Genomic DNA, 17,977 nt, shown 5'->3' with positions numbered 1-17,977 from the left:
ACATGTACGCTCTGCCAGGGCCATGGGCCTCCGACAGGAGCTGGGCTCAGCAGCAGGCGTGTGCGCTGCAGCTTGCTGTGTCACTCCCGCCTTCTGCTTTTGCCGTTCGCCTGGGACCGCCTTCCTGCCCATCTCCTGGTGCCAGCCAGGGTGCCGAGCAGCCCAGGCGCTGAAAAAGCATCAACGATGTTAGACAGAGCGCCAGACACCCTCGTTGGTCCTGGGCTCACACCGCAGGCTGGGATCACCAGGCAGTGGCTTGACGGAATGTGCCAGGCACATCTGTCGCTGTGTTTGGCTTTCCTTCCCTCCTCCCAGGAGCACGTTGTCCGGCCTTCATCTCCCTGCCCCTGCGACGTTGGCTGAGCAGTCACCACCCTGACGTGCCACCGTCCCTGTATGCCCAGTGCCGGTCAGTCTCAGGGTTCAAGGTCAGAGGGCTGCGAGGCTTTGGCAAACAGAGAGAGAGAGGCGCTCAGCACCGCAAGATGACAATATCATTTCCTAGGGGAGCCGGAGCTGAGCTCATCCAAAAACTGACACACACTTCTGGATTGGAGACTGCCGCAGAGTGCCACGAGGAAGGAGGCTGCCGGCCAGGACTTGGCCGTGGCCCTGGCTGGCCCTCGAGGGCTGGCTTCTAGTGGGCAGGCGTCACAAGGTCACCGGGCTAAAGCTTCCAGACAGAACCCGTCCCCTCTGCAGATATGTGCCCAAGAATCCGACCCTTGCTTGGCACTGACGGAGCCTGGGCTGTGGGCTGCCCAATGGTCCTTCCTTAACTATCCTTGCTAGTTTTTGAAAGTTTTTTTTCCTTCTAAGCTGGTGTTTTTAGAATAAAAAAATAATCTATATTTATTTGAAAGACAGATTTATACACAGAGAGATACAGAGAAAGAGAGGTCTTCCATCTGCTGGTACACTCCCCAAATGGCCGCAACAGCCAGAGCTGAGCCGATCCGAAGCCAGGAGCCAGGAGCTTCTTCTAGGTCTCCCACATGAGTGCAGGGACTCAAGGACCGGGGCCATCTTCTGCTGTCCCAGGGCCACAGCCCGGATCTGGATGGACATGGAGCAGCTGCATTCCAATATGCAGGAGGAGGGCTAGGTTGCTATGCCATCTGGCCGTTTCCAAAGAGCGCTCTTATCTTTTTAATTTAACTAACGTATTTATTATTATTGTTCAAAGATTTATTTATTTTTATTGGAAAATCAGATTCACAGAAGGACGGAGAAAGATCTGTCTTCTGGTTCACTCCCCAAGTGGCTGCAATGGCCGGAGCTAAGCTGATCTGAAGCCAGGAGCCAGGAGCTTCTTCTGGGCCTCTGACATGGATGCAGGGTCCCAAGGCCTCGGCTGCTTTCCCAGGCCACAAGCAGGGAGCTGGATGGGAAGTGGGGCCGCCAGGATTAGAGCCAATGCCTATATGGGATCCTGGCGTGTGCAAGATGAGGACTTTAGCCACTTGGCTATCACGCTAGGCCCTAATTTATATTTATATTTATATTTATGATGTATTTATTTTTATTGGAAAGACAGATATACAGAGGAGGAGAGACAGAGAAAAAGATCTTTTGTCTGCAATTCACTCCACAAGTGACCTCCATGGTAGGAACTGAGTCATTCCAAAGCCAGGAGCCAGGAGCCTCTGCAAGGTCTCCCATACGGGTGCAGGGTCCCAAGGCTTTGGGCCGTCCTCAACTGCTTTCTCAGGGCACAAGCAGGGAGCTGGATGGGAAGCAGGGCCGCCGGGATTAGAGCTGGTGCCCACCTGGGATCCGGAAGTGAGCAAGGCCAAGAGGTTAGCCGCTACACCCATTGGGCCGGCCCCAGGTCCTAATATTTTTTTTTGAAGTCGCCTTGGTAGGTAGCTGTTACAAGATTTTTCGGTTGAAGCTTGGAAAGAATTCTGTCGGGGAAAGAAAATTCAATAGATCTTGAAAAAGACTATGTTAGCCTCTGAGGCCCAGACTGGGATGTTTTGGGGCCCAGGGAACTCAGGATAATGTGAGGACCTCTGGTTTATGTTTTATTTGCTTGTTTTACTAAAATCCACGCAGAAATGCAGGGATCCGCAGTCGGAGGGGACAGAGTGCGGTGTGGAGCGCACGGGGGTGTTTATTCCCGTAAGTTCACCGGTTTCTGGCGCCCTGCAGGTGGCACGGAGGCGGCGGCCCCGGGGGAAGCTCACGGTCAAGGCCGCAGAACCCTGGGAACGACAGGGCGCGCAGCCAATCCCAGCGGAGGAGCGCCGCAGGGCCCTGAGCTCGCGAGGAAGTGACCGACTGGAGGGGACCTGAGGGACAGGGAGGTTGGCGGCCGAGGGCGCGAGGTGAGCGTAGCCGCGAGAGCGTTTTTTTGGCTTGGAGGCGGCGCCGAGGCGCCAGGGCAGGTGCAACGCCGATCCGTGCCGGATGCCCCTCTTCTCGGACTGTGAAATCGGACGGGGTCGGGAGCCCGTGGGAGCTGCATGGAGCAGCCCGGGAATTAGAACTCCAACTTCTAACCTCCAAGAAATAAAAGACGCAGCCCACTCCCGAATCCCGCCCCTGGATGGCATAAAGAATCCCGGGCTGGGTCTGCTCCCGCCAGCGGGCGGGGAAGTGGTGCACTGAGCTGGCTTTTCCGGGCGACAGCTGGGCGGGTGACACCCACGCGCTCCCTGCTCCAGGCCGCTTCCCGTCAAAGAAACCCGTTCTCCAGGAGCCTCGGGGTCCCGGGGAGGCACGCAGGCCGTCCGAGAGCTTCGATGGACGTTGGCTGCGGTGCCAGGGCAGAAGGGGCGGCTGCACGGTCCCGGGGCGCGGGAGAGCTCCGGGACGGCCAAGTGGAGCTGCAGCACCGAGGTGCTCGCGTCTCTCCACGGAGAGCTGGGGGGAGATGCCCGCCACGGTCAGCGCACGGCGGCGGGGGCGGGACCAAGGGGTGACTTTCATTTTCTCTTCGGGAGCCGTCCGCACCAAGGAAGATGGAGGCCGACGCGGGGCTTGCAATCTTCGGGAGGGAGCCCGAGTTGGGGCTATTTCCCGAGTGGAGGCTGCTGGAGGACCGGCCGGCGAGAGCTGCTGCGCGCCGGGACCGGGGCGCGCCCCCACACCCCACCACCACTGCCCCCCAAACCCTGGGCTCCGACCCCCGCCCTGCAGGGCCCAGGGTACCTCTCGGCTCCCCACTCCTCTCCCCAGCTCCGGCGTGGCCTCCCGGTCACCCCTGCGGTTGGCTCCTGCGACTCCCATCCTTTCATGTCTTTGACGCCAGCCTAATTATTGCCACCAAATCTCACCAAAAGCCGCGCCGGGAAGGCACTGCCGCCGGTGCTGGACCAAGCGGAGGAGGAGACCAGTGGCGCGTCGGCTGCCTCCCACGGAAACGCTTGGGTCTCTGCCCGCCACTTTCTTGGCTCCGTGACCTAGGGGCATATTGGTCATCCCTTTTCTGGTCCAACTCCTGGCCCGTAAAATAAAGGGTGTGTGTGTGTGTAAGAGGAACAGCATTAGCCCGGTCGGGTTACCCTGCGGGTTTCTATGGAGTAATGCCTATAAACTAAGGTCATAAACCCGGTAGGGCGCTACGAGAAATCGGGGCGGCCCAGCGAGCAGGCCCATTTCACAGATGAGCAAACTGAGGCTCGCAGAGTGCGTAAGCTCGTCCTAAGCTCCACCTGGCACAGACCAAGGGTGCGCACCTCGGTGTCCTCGCCCCGCAACCGTCCCCTGGGCGCCCGCCGGGGCCCCGCCCCCGACGCCCCGCCCCGCCGTGCGCCCCAGCCTCCCGCCCGCCCCGCGCCGCGGCCCCGGTCGTCCTCAGCCAATCGGCGGCGGCCGGCGTCGGTGCGCTCGGCCTCGCCCGCGGCCCTCCCGCCCCCGGCTCCCGGCGCCGCCGCTCGCTCAGTACGCCTCCGCCGCGCCGCCGGTCCGCCGACTCGGTAAGGCCGGCCGCCGCCGCGCGCCCCGGGGAGGGAGGGCTGCGCGCGCGCCCTGCGGGCTGCGGCGCACCGGGAGACCTGGGAGCGCGGCCGGGACTGGGGCTGCGGGGCGGGCAGCCCAGCCTCGCCCGTGGGGCTCCAGGGGAAGCCGGATCTGGAGCGTGGAGGAGGCCGCGCCCCCGGTGCCGGATCTGGGGTCCGAGCCACTCCGTTGTGCCGACCGGAGGGATGCTCGGCCCCCGGCCCTGGCCGGACGGGGCGCCGGTTACCCCCCTCTCCCCCTGTCTCTCTGTCCCCGCGCCCCGGCCAGATCGTGGATCGGGTCTGGGGTCCGCCCCAGGACTGTGGTCGCTGTGTCCCTGGCCACCGCGGCAGGGATGCTCGCTCGCGGGACTTGGCCCGACGCCTCGGCCCGGCGCCAGGGAGAGTCACCGGCTTCTTTCTGGCCGCGTCCTGTCCCGGCTCCCCGAGTGGGTTGGGGTCAGGACTGCCAAGGGGTCGGTGAGCGCGTGAGCCGGCCCTGTGTGTGGCTGCACCGTCAGAGATGCTCGGCCCTCGGCTTGGCGCGCCGCCGACGCCCACCCTGTCCCCTTCGGGACCCGCCTGGGCGCGCGCGCGGGGGGCTCCTGGTGCAGAGCGAGCTGGACGCTTCCTCAACCTTGGGCAGCGCTAGGCGCGGAGCAGGTGGATGCAGCCTGGTCAGGCTGGGGCATCCCGTGGCGGGGCCAGCGGGGCCACCCTGGGTCCGAACAGGTACCTCGTCTTTCTTCGTGTGCCAGCAGTGGAAGGAAACAAATGAAGGCTGATTTTTTTTTTTTTAACCAAAATACTCCCAGGAGTGAAATCCCAAGTCAGCCGGTTAAGCACAGACCCGCCCGAGTCCCCGGCAGGTGTTAGCAGGAAACCGATCACTTTAGCTGAGCCACATGAAAATCAGTTTAACCTTTCCAGAAGTGGATTGTGCTGCACAGGCGTCTGGTTTCTGGTCATTCCAGAAATGCAGGCGTGTTTGTTTCCTGCCACGCCGCAGACCGAGTGAATTAAACACGCTGGCAGCACGGGTGCTTGGCGCGCAGCGCGTGGGGGTGGGGACGTCGCGGCCAGGCTGGCCCGGGGACCCAGAGCCAGCCAGGCTCACCCGGTCTGGCCCTGCTGGCCTTGACCTTGCACTAGCACTGCATCTCCGCAGCGGTTGGAAACAGGGGGAAAGAACGGGCAGGTCCAGGACTGCACCGGCCGTGCGTCAGTGGCGGAGCTCGGCGCGGGCCCCGGGCCAAAGTAACCTTCCCAGTGGGTCCCGAAAACAAGCCGCCCAACGTGGAGGGGCCAGCGAGCCGCCCGCCCCGGCCCCCGGGGAGCCCCGGCCCCGCGGCTCTATCCATAAAAACTCCGTTAGTTCTCCGCAGGCGAAGACCCGAGGGCCGCGCTCGAGGCTCGGCGGGCGCAGCGCCCGGCATCTGCTCCGGGGCCTCCGCCGCCCGGCGGGCGCGGCCAGCTTCCTCTCGCTGCCCCGGAGCGGGGCGAGGCCCGGCCTTCCCGGCGAAGGCAGCCGCGGTCGCTCCGGAAGGGCTGTGTGGGCACCGCCGGTGGAACAGGATCCGAGCGCCCGGGACGCGCGGCCGCGGGGGGGCGGGTCCCGCTAACCTTTCCCCTACTTTTCTCCGCCGTCACGTGACGCCGGGGGCGGGGCGGGCGGGGCGGGAGGCCGCGGGAGGCTGCGCGCTGCGCCGGGAGGACGGGCGGGAGGGAGCGGGCTGAGGGAGAAGGGCTGAGGGCGAAGGGAGAGGGGCTGAGGGAGATGGGAGAAGGGCTGAGGGAGAAGGGAGAAGGGCTGAGGGAGAAGGGCTGAGGGCGAAGGGCTGAGGGAGAAGGGCTGAGGGAGACGGGAGGAGGGCTGAGGGAGAAGGGAGAGGGGCTGAGGGAGAAGGGAGAAGGGCTGAGGGAGAAGGGAGAAGGGCTGAGGGAGAAGGGCTGAGGGAGAAGGGCTGAGGGAGAAGGGAGAGGGGCTGAGGGAGAAGGGAGAAGGGCTGAGGGAGAAGGGAGAAGGGCTGAGGGAGATGGGAGAAGGGCTGAGGGAGCAGGGCTGAGGGAGATGGGAGAAGGGCTGAGGGAGAAGGGCTGAGGGAGCAGGGCTGATGGAGAAGGGAGAAGGGCTGAGGGAGCAGGGCTGAGGGAGATGGGAGAAGGGCTGAGGGAGAAGGGCTGAGGGAGCAGGGCTGATGGAGAAGGGAGAGGGGCTGAGGGAGAAGGGCTGAGGGTGAAGGGCTGAGGGAGAAGGGAGAAGGGCTGATGGAGAAGGGAGAAGGGCTGAGGGAGAAGGGCTGAGGGAGAAGGGCTGAGGGAGAAGGGCTGAGGGAGCAGGGCTGATGGAGAAGGGAGAAGGGCTGAGGGAGAAGGGAGAAGGGCTGAGGGAGAAGGGCTGAGGGAGATGGGAGAGGGGCTGAGGGAGCCGGGCTGAAGGAACCTGCCTCTGCAGCATGATTCTGGGAAGCTGGTGGCCATTGAGACGGGCCAGAGCTGCAGCTCTTGGGCCTGGGCACTTCCGCTTGGGCACCCTGCAGGGCCAAGGGCAAAGTCATATCTCCCAGGGCTTTCCCCGGGTTTGCAGGTCCTCCTGGGTTGCCCTAGCTGGTTCCCACCCTTCACTCTCCTGGCACTGTGGATTTGACAATCAGCAAGGTTCACTGGTGGGGGACCCCCTCCCCATCAGCAGCCATTGGGGTAGTTAGTTTGAGGACAATGCAGGTTATGCAGGACCCCAGTTTTTACTTTGAAAGGCAAAGCTTAGTCAGCTGGTTCTCTCCCCAAATGTCCACCACAGTCAGGCTGTGCCCGGTGGGCGCACATGGCTCCCTACACTCCAGCCAGCCTGTAGCCTCCCCTGGGACCAATGGGCAGCAAGCTGGAAGGGACTAGAACCCCCAGCACTGTGATGTGGAGGGGTGGGCAGCCCACACTGATGCTTTTATTTTTTCTTTTAAAATATTTTTTATTTGAAAGACAGATCTTCCACCTGCTGGTTCGCTTCCCAAGTGGCAACAAAGGCCGGAGCGGAGCTGAAGCCAGGTCTTGCATGCAGGTGCAGGGTCCCAAGGCGTTTGGCGACCCTCTACTGTTTCCCAGGCAGGGAGCTGGATGGGACATGGAACAGCTGGGACTTGAACTCGTGCCCATATGGGGTGCTGAGGATTTGAGGATTACCCTACCACCCCAGGGCATGGTGGGGGCAGGGGAGATAGGTGGCTGTCCCCCACAACGTGTTTTATTTTTAATGTTGACACAAGTGAGGGAGGTTTTCTGCTCATCTGATTTCAAATGTTTGCTGCCTGTTTGTAAGCTTCAACTATGACCCCATGCAAACACCAGGGGGACATCGGGTCCCTGAGGCTCCAGGGCAGGGGCCAGCGGCTCTGTGTGGGTCACGGACGGGTGTCACCTTGGCCTGTCTCGTGGCCAGGACTTCTCTGGAAGTTCATGGTGAAGGCCACAGTGTCTTTGTCCAGGGGATAGGGTGGGCTGGCTGCCCTGGGGGGTTCGCACATGGGGTGGCTCCTGTCCTTCCTCCCGGGGACACTGCCTCAACGCGGGGAGAAGGAAAAAGACTTTCAATGTGTCTGATGTCCATGGCACCCGTCCCAGGTCCCCGAGGCTCATGTGAGGTCCCTGCTGTCCCCGAGTCTGTGGGTGCAGTCATTGCTAAGTCCTGCACCACCCTTCCTCCTCCGTGTTCTGTGGTGCGGTGTGGGCGTCCAGGTGGGTGCTGAAGGAAGACCAGGAAGGGGCCCGTAAGGGCAGTGCAGACTTCCCTGGGGTGACATGGTGGCCGTCCTCATCCTCAGGTGCTGGTGCAGTTGGGCCGCTAAGAGCAGCTCTGTCCCCCTTTTCCCGTCCTCGACGCTCCTCACCCTAAACAGTGGTCCACAGGGGAGTGCCTCCTTAACTATGTTAACATCATAAAAAATAAACACTGTAGAAAATTATAAACATTTAAAAAAGGAACACCGGCAGGGGCCAGCGTGGTGGCTAAAGCTGCAGTTTGGGAAGCTGGCATCCCCAGATGCTGGCACCAGAGTCCCGGCTGCCCACACAGGAGACCTGGCCAGAGCTCTGGCTTTGGGGTGACTCAGCACCCGTCAATGAGTGCGGTCACTGGGGATGTGAACCAGTGGAAGGAGAATGCCGCCTCTGTGTCTGTAACTCTTTCAGATCAATCAGTCGTTCCTGGGGGAACACACACGTACACACACCCACCAGGTGCTCTCACCTTTGCGTCTCACATCTGAGCTCATGAAAGCATTGATCCCGTGAGCTCCTCCGCTGACTACACCGAGGGTAGCTTCGCCACCCGTGGGCCAAACACACCCCGTTTCACAGAGTTAGAGAGATACCTAAGGAACGATCTTCCACTTGCTGGCTCGCCCCCAGATGGCCACTGCAACCAAGGCTGTGCCAGGCCCAAGCAGGAGCCTCATCCGGGTCTCCCATGTGGAGGCCCACACACTTGGGCCATCCTCTGCTGCTTTTCCCAGGCCATTGGCAGGGAACTGAGTTGAAAGTGGAGCAGTTGGGACGTGAACCGGTGCCCATTTGGAAGGCCAGCATTGCAGGCAACAGTTTTACCCATGATGCCACAATACCAGCCCAGGTGTTAGCACAATTTGTATGCCAGCAAACAAACTGTGATTGGCTGTGGTATTGGTTTCCAGGCCTAGGTTCAAGTGGTGGGGCTGGGATTTGAACCATGTCTGAGTGGTCTCTCTCTCTTCCTGACCACAGGCAGCCAGAGAGCTTGGGTTTTAGAGGACTTTCACCTGCCACTTCCCCCTCCCGGGCACACCCTCAGACTGGGTGTGACAGCAGGAGGCCCATTTCCTCTATTGTAGTGTAGAGTGGTGACCCTGCCAACTGCTGCTCTGTGTCCGTAGGTTTGATGGGGCCCCAGTGACTAAGAGGTCAGATGGAGTGTGTAAAAGCAAGGGGCACCCAGGCTTAGGGGACTATGGGCTTGGCACAAGTGCATTCCGTAGACAGCGTGCTTGGAGTTTCCGTCTGCTGCCCCGCCCCGGGCCAGCGCTGGGTGGTTGGTCGGCCACTCCTTTGTGAAGGGCAGCTCCCGGGCAGCTCCCGGGCAGCATCTGCCACAGTTTGGGGATCAGAGGGTTTGGTAAGTTACACATGCTGCTCCCAGGGGCAGCCACAGGGCACAGGGGTGAGCAATGAGAGCTGTGCTAACCTGCGAGGGAGACAGGGTCCTCCAAGGGTCCACCCCACTTCATGATTCCTTGTCCTGAGAGTTCACCCAGGTTCCCCACCTCCAGAGGTGGGCCCCCAGTCTCCACCTGATTTCTGCCAGAACAGCCATACCCAGAAATTGTACCCTTGCATCCTTGTGCCCTGCCCCTTCCCTGGTGTCGGCAGCTGGCACCAGCCCTGGCGGCCAGCCCTGCTCAGCACTGAAGTCTCTGCCCATGGCCCAGCTGCCTTTGCACATTGTAAGATGGTCCCAGCCTCCTCGCCAAGAAACCATCATAATGGGAGATTGGAGTCCTCCTGCTGCTGCGTCCAAGGTGCTTCCAGCAGGTTCCAGAAACGTGCGTGTGCACATTTGCTGGGAAAGTGCAAGGGCCCAGTTGGGGCAAATGAATGATGACGTGGCTAGTAGTAGTCCGAGAGAAGTGTCTTTTGTTGTTGTTGTTAAATCGCTATTGCTAATTTTTGCCCACACCTGACTTGAGAAGAATCAAGAATCTTGCCGCAGTGGGGAATCCCCAGGGCTGGTGCTACCCTTCTAGAATGTTCTTCACACCTTCCTTGAAGTTTTTCAAGGTGGCAGTGACGAGGCCGGCCTGGGTCATCATGCAGGCAGCTATGGGTTTCCCCCCAGGTGGAGCCGGCCTTGGAGGTGGGAACTGGCTTTGGCTGAGCAGGGTCCTCCCGGGCCTCACCAGTCCCTGGGGCATCCCAGACCGTGGGGTTGGAGGCGAAGACAGCCAGCCGCCTCACCCTGGGCACCGCCCGTAGCGTCCACTGCAACGGCTCATGGGCTCATACCCGCTGCTGCCCAGGGAACCCGGCGGGGCCCCTTGGCTGGGCCGGCCCGGTTGTGGACCGCTAGACCGCCTGCGCCGTGGGGCCTGGATTTTACTAGAAGGCAGAGCTCTCCTTTCTGTGTGCTGTGTGAATTGTGTAATCCCAGCCTGAAGACTGGAGCATCGGAATAATTTTAGAGTTGGCCCCAGTCCTGCGTGTAGTTACTGCAGTTTTACAGCTGGCTGCCACCGCATTTGGGTAACAACAGTGACCTAATTTTATATCTGTGTTGTAACCTTGGGAGTGTTAAGTAGCACCTACCGTTCACCTTGGGAGGCGAGGAAAACATTTCTGGAGTTCGGCCTGGAACCGCGCAACTGCTCCCTGGCCATGACCTCGGGCAGGCTTCTGGACAACCACGTCTTGGATTGCTCATGGATACTGCAGTCAGGCTGCCTGCACCCCGCGTGGGAAGGTGGGGGTTCGAGTCCTGGCCCTGGCCGCTGACTCCCGTGTTCTGCCGGTGCAGACCCTCAGAGGCGACTCCGGTGGCTCCATAGCTGGGCTCTTACCACCTGCAGGTGAGACTTAGCTACATGCCAAGGTACCTGATGCCAGCCGCTGCTCAGCCCTGGCCACGCCAGGCATTCGGGAGCAAACCAGACAGTAGTGGGTCTTGTCTGGAGTTTGGTAAAAGGACTGTGGTCCTTGCCTTGGCCGCCCTGAGCCTCCCCGCGTGCTCTGTCAGGACACCTGCCAGCCCTGCACGCATTCACTTAGCGCCGCTGCTGTGCCCGCTTGCTGCCTCCGCACTCTGTCCTTGCATAGCCAGTTTTATTGTTTATTTTTCTTCTTCTTCTTTTTTTTTATGACAGAGGCAGTTTGCCCATCTTGCTGTTCCCTGGGCGGGTTTTATGTTCTGGCAGTTTTATGTTCAACGTAGCCTCCTGCCGACCTTTCACCCACTTCCCTCACCAGCTTGGGTCCCCCCCACCCCAGCAGGCTCCAGGGCCACCCCAGGAAGGCAGTGGGAGCTGCCTGCCCCTCGCTGGCTGCCAGCGCTCGCTCCGATTCACAGACCCTTGGTCCCTGAGCTGGCAGGGTCAGGGTGGAAAGGGGTTGGTGGTCAAGACAGGGAGAATATTCCAGTGGCCAGGGTGTGGGTATGCAGTGAGCCAGCCAGCTCACTAAAATGAAGGAACTGATCAAGATGGAAACTTACTCATTTCACTTTCTTTTCTTTTTACGTTATTTATTTGAGAACAGAGGAGGCAGAAAGGGAGAAGGGGTTGGTGGTCTTGTATCTGCTGGTTCGCTCTCCAAATGGCCGCAGTGGCTGTTGCTGGGAGAGACCAAAGCCAGGAGCTTCTTCAGGGTCTCCCGCATGGGTGCAGGGTCCCAAGGCTTTGGGCCGTCCTCTATTGCTTCCCCAGGCCACAAGCAGGGAGCTGGATGGGAAGTGGAGCTGCTGGGACTCCCGCCGGCACCCATACGGGATGTGCGCTTGGAGGTGTAAGGTTAGCCAGCTGAGCCAACGCATTGGGCCCTGTCAGTCCCACATTTGACTTTCTCCTGCTGTGAGAGAAGTGAACTGAGGTCTGTGTCCTTGCAAAACTAGCAAGTGTGGGAAGTGATCCCGGTATGAGGAGTAAAAGCCCTGTGCCCACAAGCGCAGGAGCCGCACGCAGGTCCCTGCGGGACCGACTGAGTCAGCCCGTACTTGGCCACTGTGGGTCCAGGGGCCTGGCCTGAGCAGGAAGGGGCCCTGCCTGGCGGACTTGGCTGCAATGGTGGGGGGACAGCCGTGAGGCGCGGACTCAGCAGTGTGGTCTCAGCTGTGCGCTTTGGGGAGTGGGTTCACACCGGGTGCCTACATGCCAGGGTGGACCTGGGCAGTGAGCTTCTGCTGGGTGGTCACCCTGACCTGACCCAGCCACTCGGGGCTCGTGGCCGTCCCACACATGCTTCTTTGAATGGATACCTGGTGTGGACATTTGAGGCGGTGGTTGAGATCCCTAGGGGTGTCCTGGGCTGCAGTGCTGTTCCACTTCCTACTCCGGCACCCCAGGGAGCTGACGGGGTGCCTGCCAGTCCTAGGGGAGCCCCTGACTCCTGCCTTGGGCCTAGCCTTGCTCACGCTGTGCTGGACATTTGACGGTGAGTGAGCCAGTGTGGAAGATAGCACTGTGTCTCTTTGCCTTTTACATAATTTTAGTTTTAAAAGATTTAGGTGTTTTTTTATCTGAAAGACTGAGTTGGAAGGAAAGACAGAGCTCACTCTTCTAAATCTTCTATCTGCTGGTTTGCCCCCAACCACATGACCCACGTGCGTGCAAGGGCATACGCTTGGGCCATCCTCCACTTCTTTTCCAGGCCATTAGCAGGGAGCGGGATTGGAAATGGAGCAGCTGGGATTCGAACTGTTACGCATCTCAGGATCTCAGGTTGAGACGTTTAACTTGCTGTTTGGTGGTTCTAGCTCGTAGTAAATTAAAAAAAAAAAAAAAGAATTATAAAGCCGTGTCAGTGTGCTTTCCCTGACTGTGAGCACAGCCACGCCCAGGGGGACACAGGGCCTGTTGGCTGGGATGCCCTGGACTTCTGCTGGGCCCTCCAGCAGCCGAGCGTCGCTGCTACTGTGACCGCCTCTGGTGTCCCCGGGCTCACCTGAGGACGCCAAGTCGCCTATGGGGGCACGTTCCTCAGGGACCCTGTGTGGCTGGCCAGGCCTGCTGGTGGGGAGCAGCAGCCGGTGTGGCCACTCAGAGGCGAGTCTTACCCAGCTCCCTCGGGTGCAGAACTGGAGCCCAGAGACCCAGGGCCAGGCTCTGGGATGACTCAAGGGCAACGAGGAAGTAGTTGGCTCCTGAACCATCGTGCCAGGCCCGAGGGGAGCAAGGTGGCGGCCGACGGAGGGGTTCAGCTCCCTTGGTGCATCCATGACAAGTTTCCCTGTCGCCTTTGCTTACCCGCCTGTCTCCTGCTGTTGTTTCGGGCACAGGTGTGCGCATCCTTGTCCCCGGGCACAGGTGTGTGCTCAGCCCAACGGGTGTGCTAGGTGAACTGCCTGTGGGGAGCCAGGACTGTTCTCTGCTCAGGGCTGTGATAGGTCTCAGAGTTGTGAGTTGCAAGTGGGTCAGCCCTTGGTGGCAGTGGCAGGACGTGGACTTGAGAGCCGCTGAGCTGGGTGATTGTGTGTGTGTGAGTGTGTGGTGGGCAGGGGGCAGCAGCACAGCCCAGCTGGGACGGTGTGCCCACGCATGGCAGCTGTAGCTGGGGAGTGATACATTGGAACAGTTCTGATCTGTTCAAGCCTGGGAAGGGCCAGCACTGGCAGTGGCACTGGCGGTGGTGGGGAGGGCACAGGAGGTGGGAGGTGGCTAGGTTCATCAGTGGTGGTGCTGGCACTGGCGGTGGCATTGGCAGTGGTGGGGAGGGCACAGGAGGTGGGAGGTGGCTAGGTTCATCAGTGGTGGTGCTGGCACTGGCGGTGGCATTGGCAGTGGTGGGGAGGGCACAGGAGGTGGGAGGTGGCCAGGTTCATCTTCTGTCCAAATCCTTTGGCACAATCAAAAGTTGTTTGAAACTGGGAGTTGAGTGCACAGGCAGGGCCTGGGAGACTCCTGGAGTACAGGGGTTCCGAATGGAGTGACCTGGCCAGTGGGGCGAGGGGCCACAGTGACCGGGCCTGTTGACCTTTCTTGGGGGCTGGGCCACGGAGACCAACATTACATACTGTATGGGGGGCGTGATATGGTCACTGGCTGCCTGTGAAGGTGAGGGGCATGAGCTTGCCATAGGCTCTGCCAGGCTGAAGGGTGAGGAAACGACTGCCCAGAGGAGGCAGCCTGGCCCCAGGCCTGGGTCTGGCCTGCCAGCTGGAGCCCACACAGCTGGCCTGTGGGCCCTTCCTCCCCCAGTGTGTTGGGACTGCCAGCTGTGCTGATCTAGTGGCATAGCAGGAGCGGTTGGGACGCCAGGGAGTCCTGCCAGGTACCCTTGGCCTCTTGCCCTCAGTGGAAGGTGGCCAGAGAGGAGGGGCAGGTGCCTCTGGGCAGGTTGTGCCTGGCAAGCCCTGCCCTCAGGCCTTGTGGTGGCAGAGATGGGCGTGTCCCAACACATGAATGGAGGGACTGGCACAAGCCAGGCCAAGCTGGCAAAGCACAGGGCAGCTGCCTTCTTGGGGCCCCTGGGCCTACAGTGTTGGGCTGGCTAGGGCCAGGTGAGCAGGGCAGCCAGACTGCCCCACACTGCAGCTCGGGACACAGAGACGGGCCGGTGAGCCGCTGACCAGGTTTTTATTATTAAGGGCTCAGCTGGCACACTGGGCAGGTCATTGGAGGAAGGCAGAGGGACACTGGCCCTGGGTTTGGCTGGCAGCTGCTGTTACTCACGCTGTTTTGAGGGCCACCCTCTACTGCTATTAAATTATGGTCATGCTCCAGCATGTGCAGAGTCACGTGCCACGCCCTTGTTGGTAACTGTGAAGTGACAAGAGGCGCCTGGGTGGCTTGGCAGAGTACCGGGCCAGGGCAGCGTGGGTGGACATGGCGTCTCGGCAGGACGTGCACGAGGGACGGGATGCAGGGGCGGGGCTGCATAGGTGGACATGGGCACCTTTGGGCAGGACATTTGCAAGGGCCAGTGGGTATGTGGCTGGGGCCGTGTCGATGGACACAGCTGCCTTGGGAACAGGACGTGTACCAGAACCAGGGATGCAAGAGCTGGGCAGCGTGGGTGGACATGGGCACCTCCGGGCAGGGTGTGCTTAAGAGGCAGGTGACCAGCAGCTGTGGGGGGTGGTGCGTGTGGGAGCATTTGCACCCTTTGCAGGCATGCAGATGGAACTGCCATGCAAGGGCGCCCAGTTGTGTGTGTGCGTGAGACCAGCACAGCATTCCAGGCAGGCCTGAGGAGGTGGTATCTTCTGTTCAGAGCTTAGCAAGTGTGCTGGGGGTGGCGCTGTACCCCATGGGTACAGAGAAAGTTCTGTGTGTCGCTTCTCGTGGGTGGGGGTGTGGGTGCTGTCACATACCTCCCTGTGAGCTACCAGATTTTCTAATTGAAAACACGCAGGACAGAAGGGTCTTGCTGTTGGAGAGTGTGGTGCTGCCTGGGGCCTCATCCTACCACACACACCCTGGCCCACTGTGCCCTTCCTGCCCTGCTGGGCTGGCCTGCAGTACCCACATCTCTGCCACCCCTGCCACTGTGCCATTTACAAGGAGGGCGAGGCGAGGTGAGCCAGGTGGGGGCCTGGGCAGGAGGGGCTATCCTGAGCCCTCACAGACCTGTATCCCGTGTTTGCAGCGCTGGTCATAGCAGCCCCTGTTGGCCGCTGTCTCTGTTGGATTTCCCGCCCCAGACTGGAGGACACCGAGCGTGAATGTGGCTTCCTCATGTGTTGCCCTTTCTTATGTGTTTACGCAGAGGAAACACTTTGTAAAGGGCCCTTAGGAACCTCTGACCTGGTGTGGGTGATGGAGGCGGGGCAGGGCCTGGCCTGGTGTGGCCGATGGAGGTGGGGTGGGCGTGGTGCAGGTGATGGAGGAGGGGAGGGGCCTGGTGTGAGTGATGGAGGCAGGGCCTTACGTGGGAGATGGAGGCAGGGCCTGACTTGGTGTGGGTGATGGAGGTGGGGCGGGACTCAATGTGGGTGATGGAGGCGGGGCGGGACCCAATGTGGGTGATGGAGGAAGGGCCTGGTGTGAGCTCAAGCCTTGGGCAGCCACAGGGGCCATGTCATTTTTCAGTCACTCTGGATACTGTTTCCAGGTGTCTGGGGAGACTTGGCAGAGGGGTCCACGCTGTCCCCACACACTCCTGGAGAAAGGTCAGGTGCTGGAGGTGGCAGGTGCAGTCCTTGCCCGTGGGGAAAGGGGTGTGGCCGGCTGTCTAAGGAGAAGCCCCCTGGGAGAGGGTGTGGCTGGCCGGCCAGAGTGGTGCAGACCTGGTGGGCAGGCCTGGATTTTCCTGTTAATATTTTTGATGGATTTCAGAGAGAGAAATAGTACTCCCATGTGCTGGTTCATTTCCCAGATGCCTCTCCCACAAGGGTTTGGTCAGGCCAGTGCCAGGAGCCAGGAATTCCATCTGCGTCATGGGTGGCAGGAATGTGGTGCCTCCAGCTGTCCCTGCTGCCTCGCAGGGTGCTTGTTTGCAGGAAGCTGGAGTCGGGAACGTAAGCCCCAGGTGCCCTGCCGCCTCCCGTGCTCACCCCACGATGGTACTCTTTTTTTCTTCTCTTTGGTGTTTTGTCTTACTCGTTCAGTGCTTTGTAGGAGCACTAGGAAGATGCAGTCACACATCAGGTGGGAGTGGGGCACCGGCGCAGTCCCAGGGGCCATGAGGGAGGGCCAGGCAGGGAGGCTGAGCTCCAGGGCGGGGTGAGCCGCTGCAGGTGCCTCGCAGCCCCTGGGACAGCCAGGCAGGTGGGGTCCCAGAGCAAGACCCCACCCTGTGAGCACCCACCCTTTAGGGTTCTGTGGGTGGGGGGTGCTCTTGGGAAGGCTGTTAGTTCTGCAGAGCAGTGCCCACAGGTGCACCTGGGGCCCTGGTGCTGCATGCTGGTGCAGGGTCAGCCCTGAAGGTCGGGGCTCTGGCCAGTGTGGCAGGAGGCTGCAGGGTCTTCCCTGTGTCCGGCAGGGTCAGGGCCTGGGACCCTGGCTTGGAGATGGGGCCCTTGGCAGTGACCGGTGGTCAGGGAGGTTGGCAGTGCCTGGATGCTGCTCCCCGCTGTCACGTGTCTGCTTTTCTCGCCAGGTAACCCCTAAAGATGGCAGAGGCTCATCAGGCCGTGGCCTTCCAGTTCACGGTCACCCCAGACGGCATCGACCTGCGGCTGAGCCATGAGGCCCTGAAGCAGATCTGCCTCTCCGGGCTGCACTCCTGGAAGAAGAAGTTCATCCGGTTCAAGGTACGGCTGCTTCGGGCCACACCCAGGTCCCCTGGGTCCTGGGCCCTTGGGTGCCACGGAAGCCAGGGAGTCCCAGAGCACCCCCTGGGTCCCTGGGACTTAAGCCTAGGGAATGCCCTCACATGTACTCTGGCTGACTGTATTCAAGATTCTTTACACCTTGGAAAGACTTTCTAATAACTTAAAATTTTAAAATATTTTTAAAAGATTTACTTGTTCTTAGAAGTCAGAGTTGGAGAGAGAGAGAGAGATCTTCCACCTGCTGGTTCATTCCCCAGATGGCTCTAGTGGCCACGACGGGGCCAGGCTGGAGCCAGGAGCTTCCCCCGGTCTCCAATGTGGGTGACAGGGGCCCAAGGACTGGGGCCCTCGTCTGCTGCTTTCCCAGGCTGTCAGCAGGGAGCTAGAAGAGAAGGGAACATTTGGGGTTCAAAGCTGGCATCTGGGCCTGGTACGGTGGCCTGGCAGCTCAAGTCCTCGCCTTGCATGAGCCAGGATCCCATATGGGCACCGGTTCTAATCCAGGCAGCTCCACTTCCCATCCAGCTCCTTGTTTGTGGCCTGGGAAAGTAGTTGAAGACGGCCCAAGGCCTTGGGACCCTGCACCCGTGCGGGAGACCCAGAGGAGGTTCATGATTCCTGGCTTAAAACTGGCTCAGCTCCAGCCGTTGCAGAAACGTGGGAAGTGAATCATCAGACAGAAGATCTTTCTTTCTGTCTCTCCTTCTCTCTGTGTATCTGACTTTGCTTTAAAAATAAATAAATCTTTAAACAAACAAACAAACAAACAAACACACAAAAAGCTAGCATCTCTGTGGGACGCTGGCATTACCAGCGGCAGCTTTACCGGTCATGCCACTTTTCCAGCCCCTTAAACACATTTTCTGATTTAATTTTTTTAAATAACTTTTTAAGATTGTTAATAAGCTGCCTTGCTGCACACTGAGAACTGGCCCTGCGCGTTGTGGTCCAGCTCCCCACACATGCGCAGTCCCACTTCTCCATCAGGTACAACCTCATCTTCCATTGACTGAAACCATTGTAAAGGTAATCGGATTCCAGCAGGTGGAGGTTCCTCTCCCTGCCCCCGGAGAAGCTGTTTATA

General features: G+C 60.2%; 1 protein-coding gene across 1 annotated transcript in view; it reads left to right on the top strand.

Annotated features, from left to right (window-relative positions):
• The first annotated feature begins 3,885 nt into the window (after positions 1-3,885).
• The window catches only part of LOC121150174 (carnitine O-palmitoyltransferase 1, liver isoform), a 47,453-nt gene continuing 33,361 nt past the window's right edge, over positions 3,886-17,977 (top strand). Inside the window, exons 1-2 of the mRNA XM_040970853.1 lie at positions 3,886-3,926; positions 16,719-16,872. Coding sequence (XP_040826787.1) covers positions 16,732-16,872 — 141 coding nt within the window. The 5' untranslated portion in view covers positions 3,886-3,926; positions 16,719-16,731. The remainder of the gene's footprint in view (positions 3,927-16,718; positions 16,873-17,977) is intronic.

The sequence above is a fragment of the Ochotona curzoniae genome, unplaced genomic scaffold (assembly GCF_017591425.1).
Source record: "Ochotona curzoniae isolate NIBS_2020 unplaced genomic scaffold, NIBS_Ocur_1.0 scaffold_4937, whole genome shotgun sequence".
Lineage (NCBI taxonomy): Eukaryota > Metazoa > Chordata > Mammalia > Lagomorpha > Ochotonidae > Ochotona > Ochotona curzoniae.
Note: the sequence above shows the minus strand (reverse complement) of the source record. Positions and strands in the feature narration are given on the sequence as shown.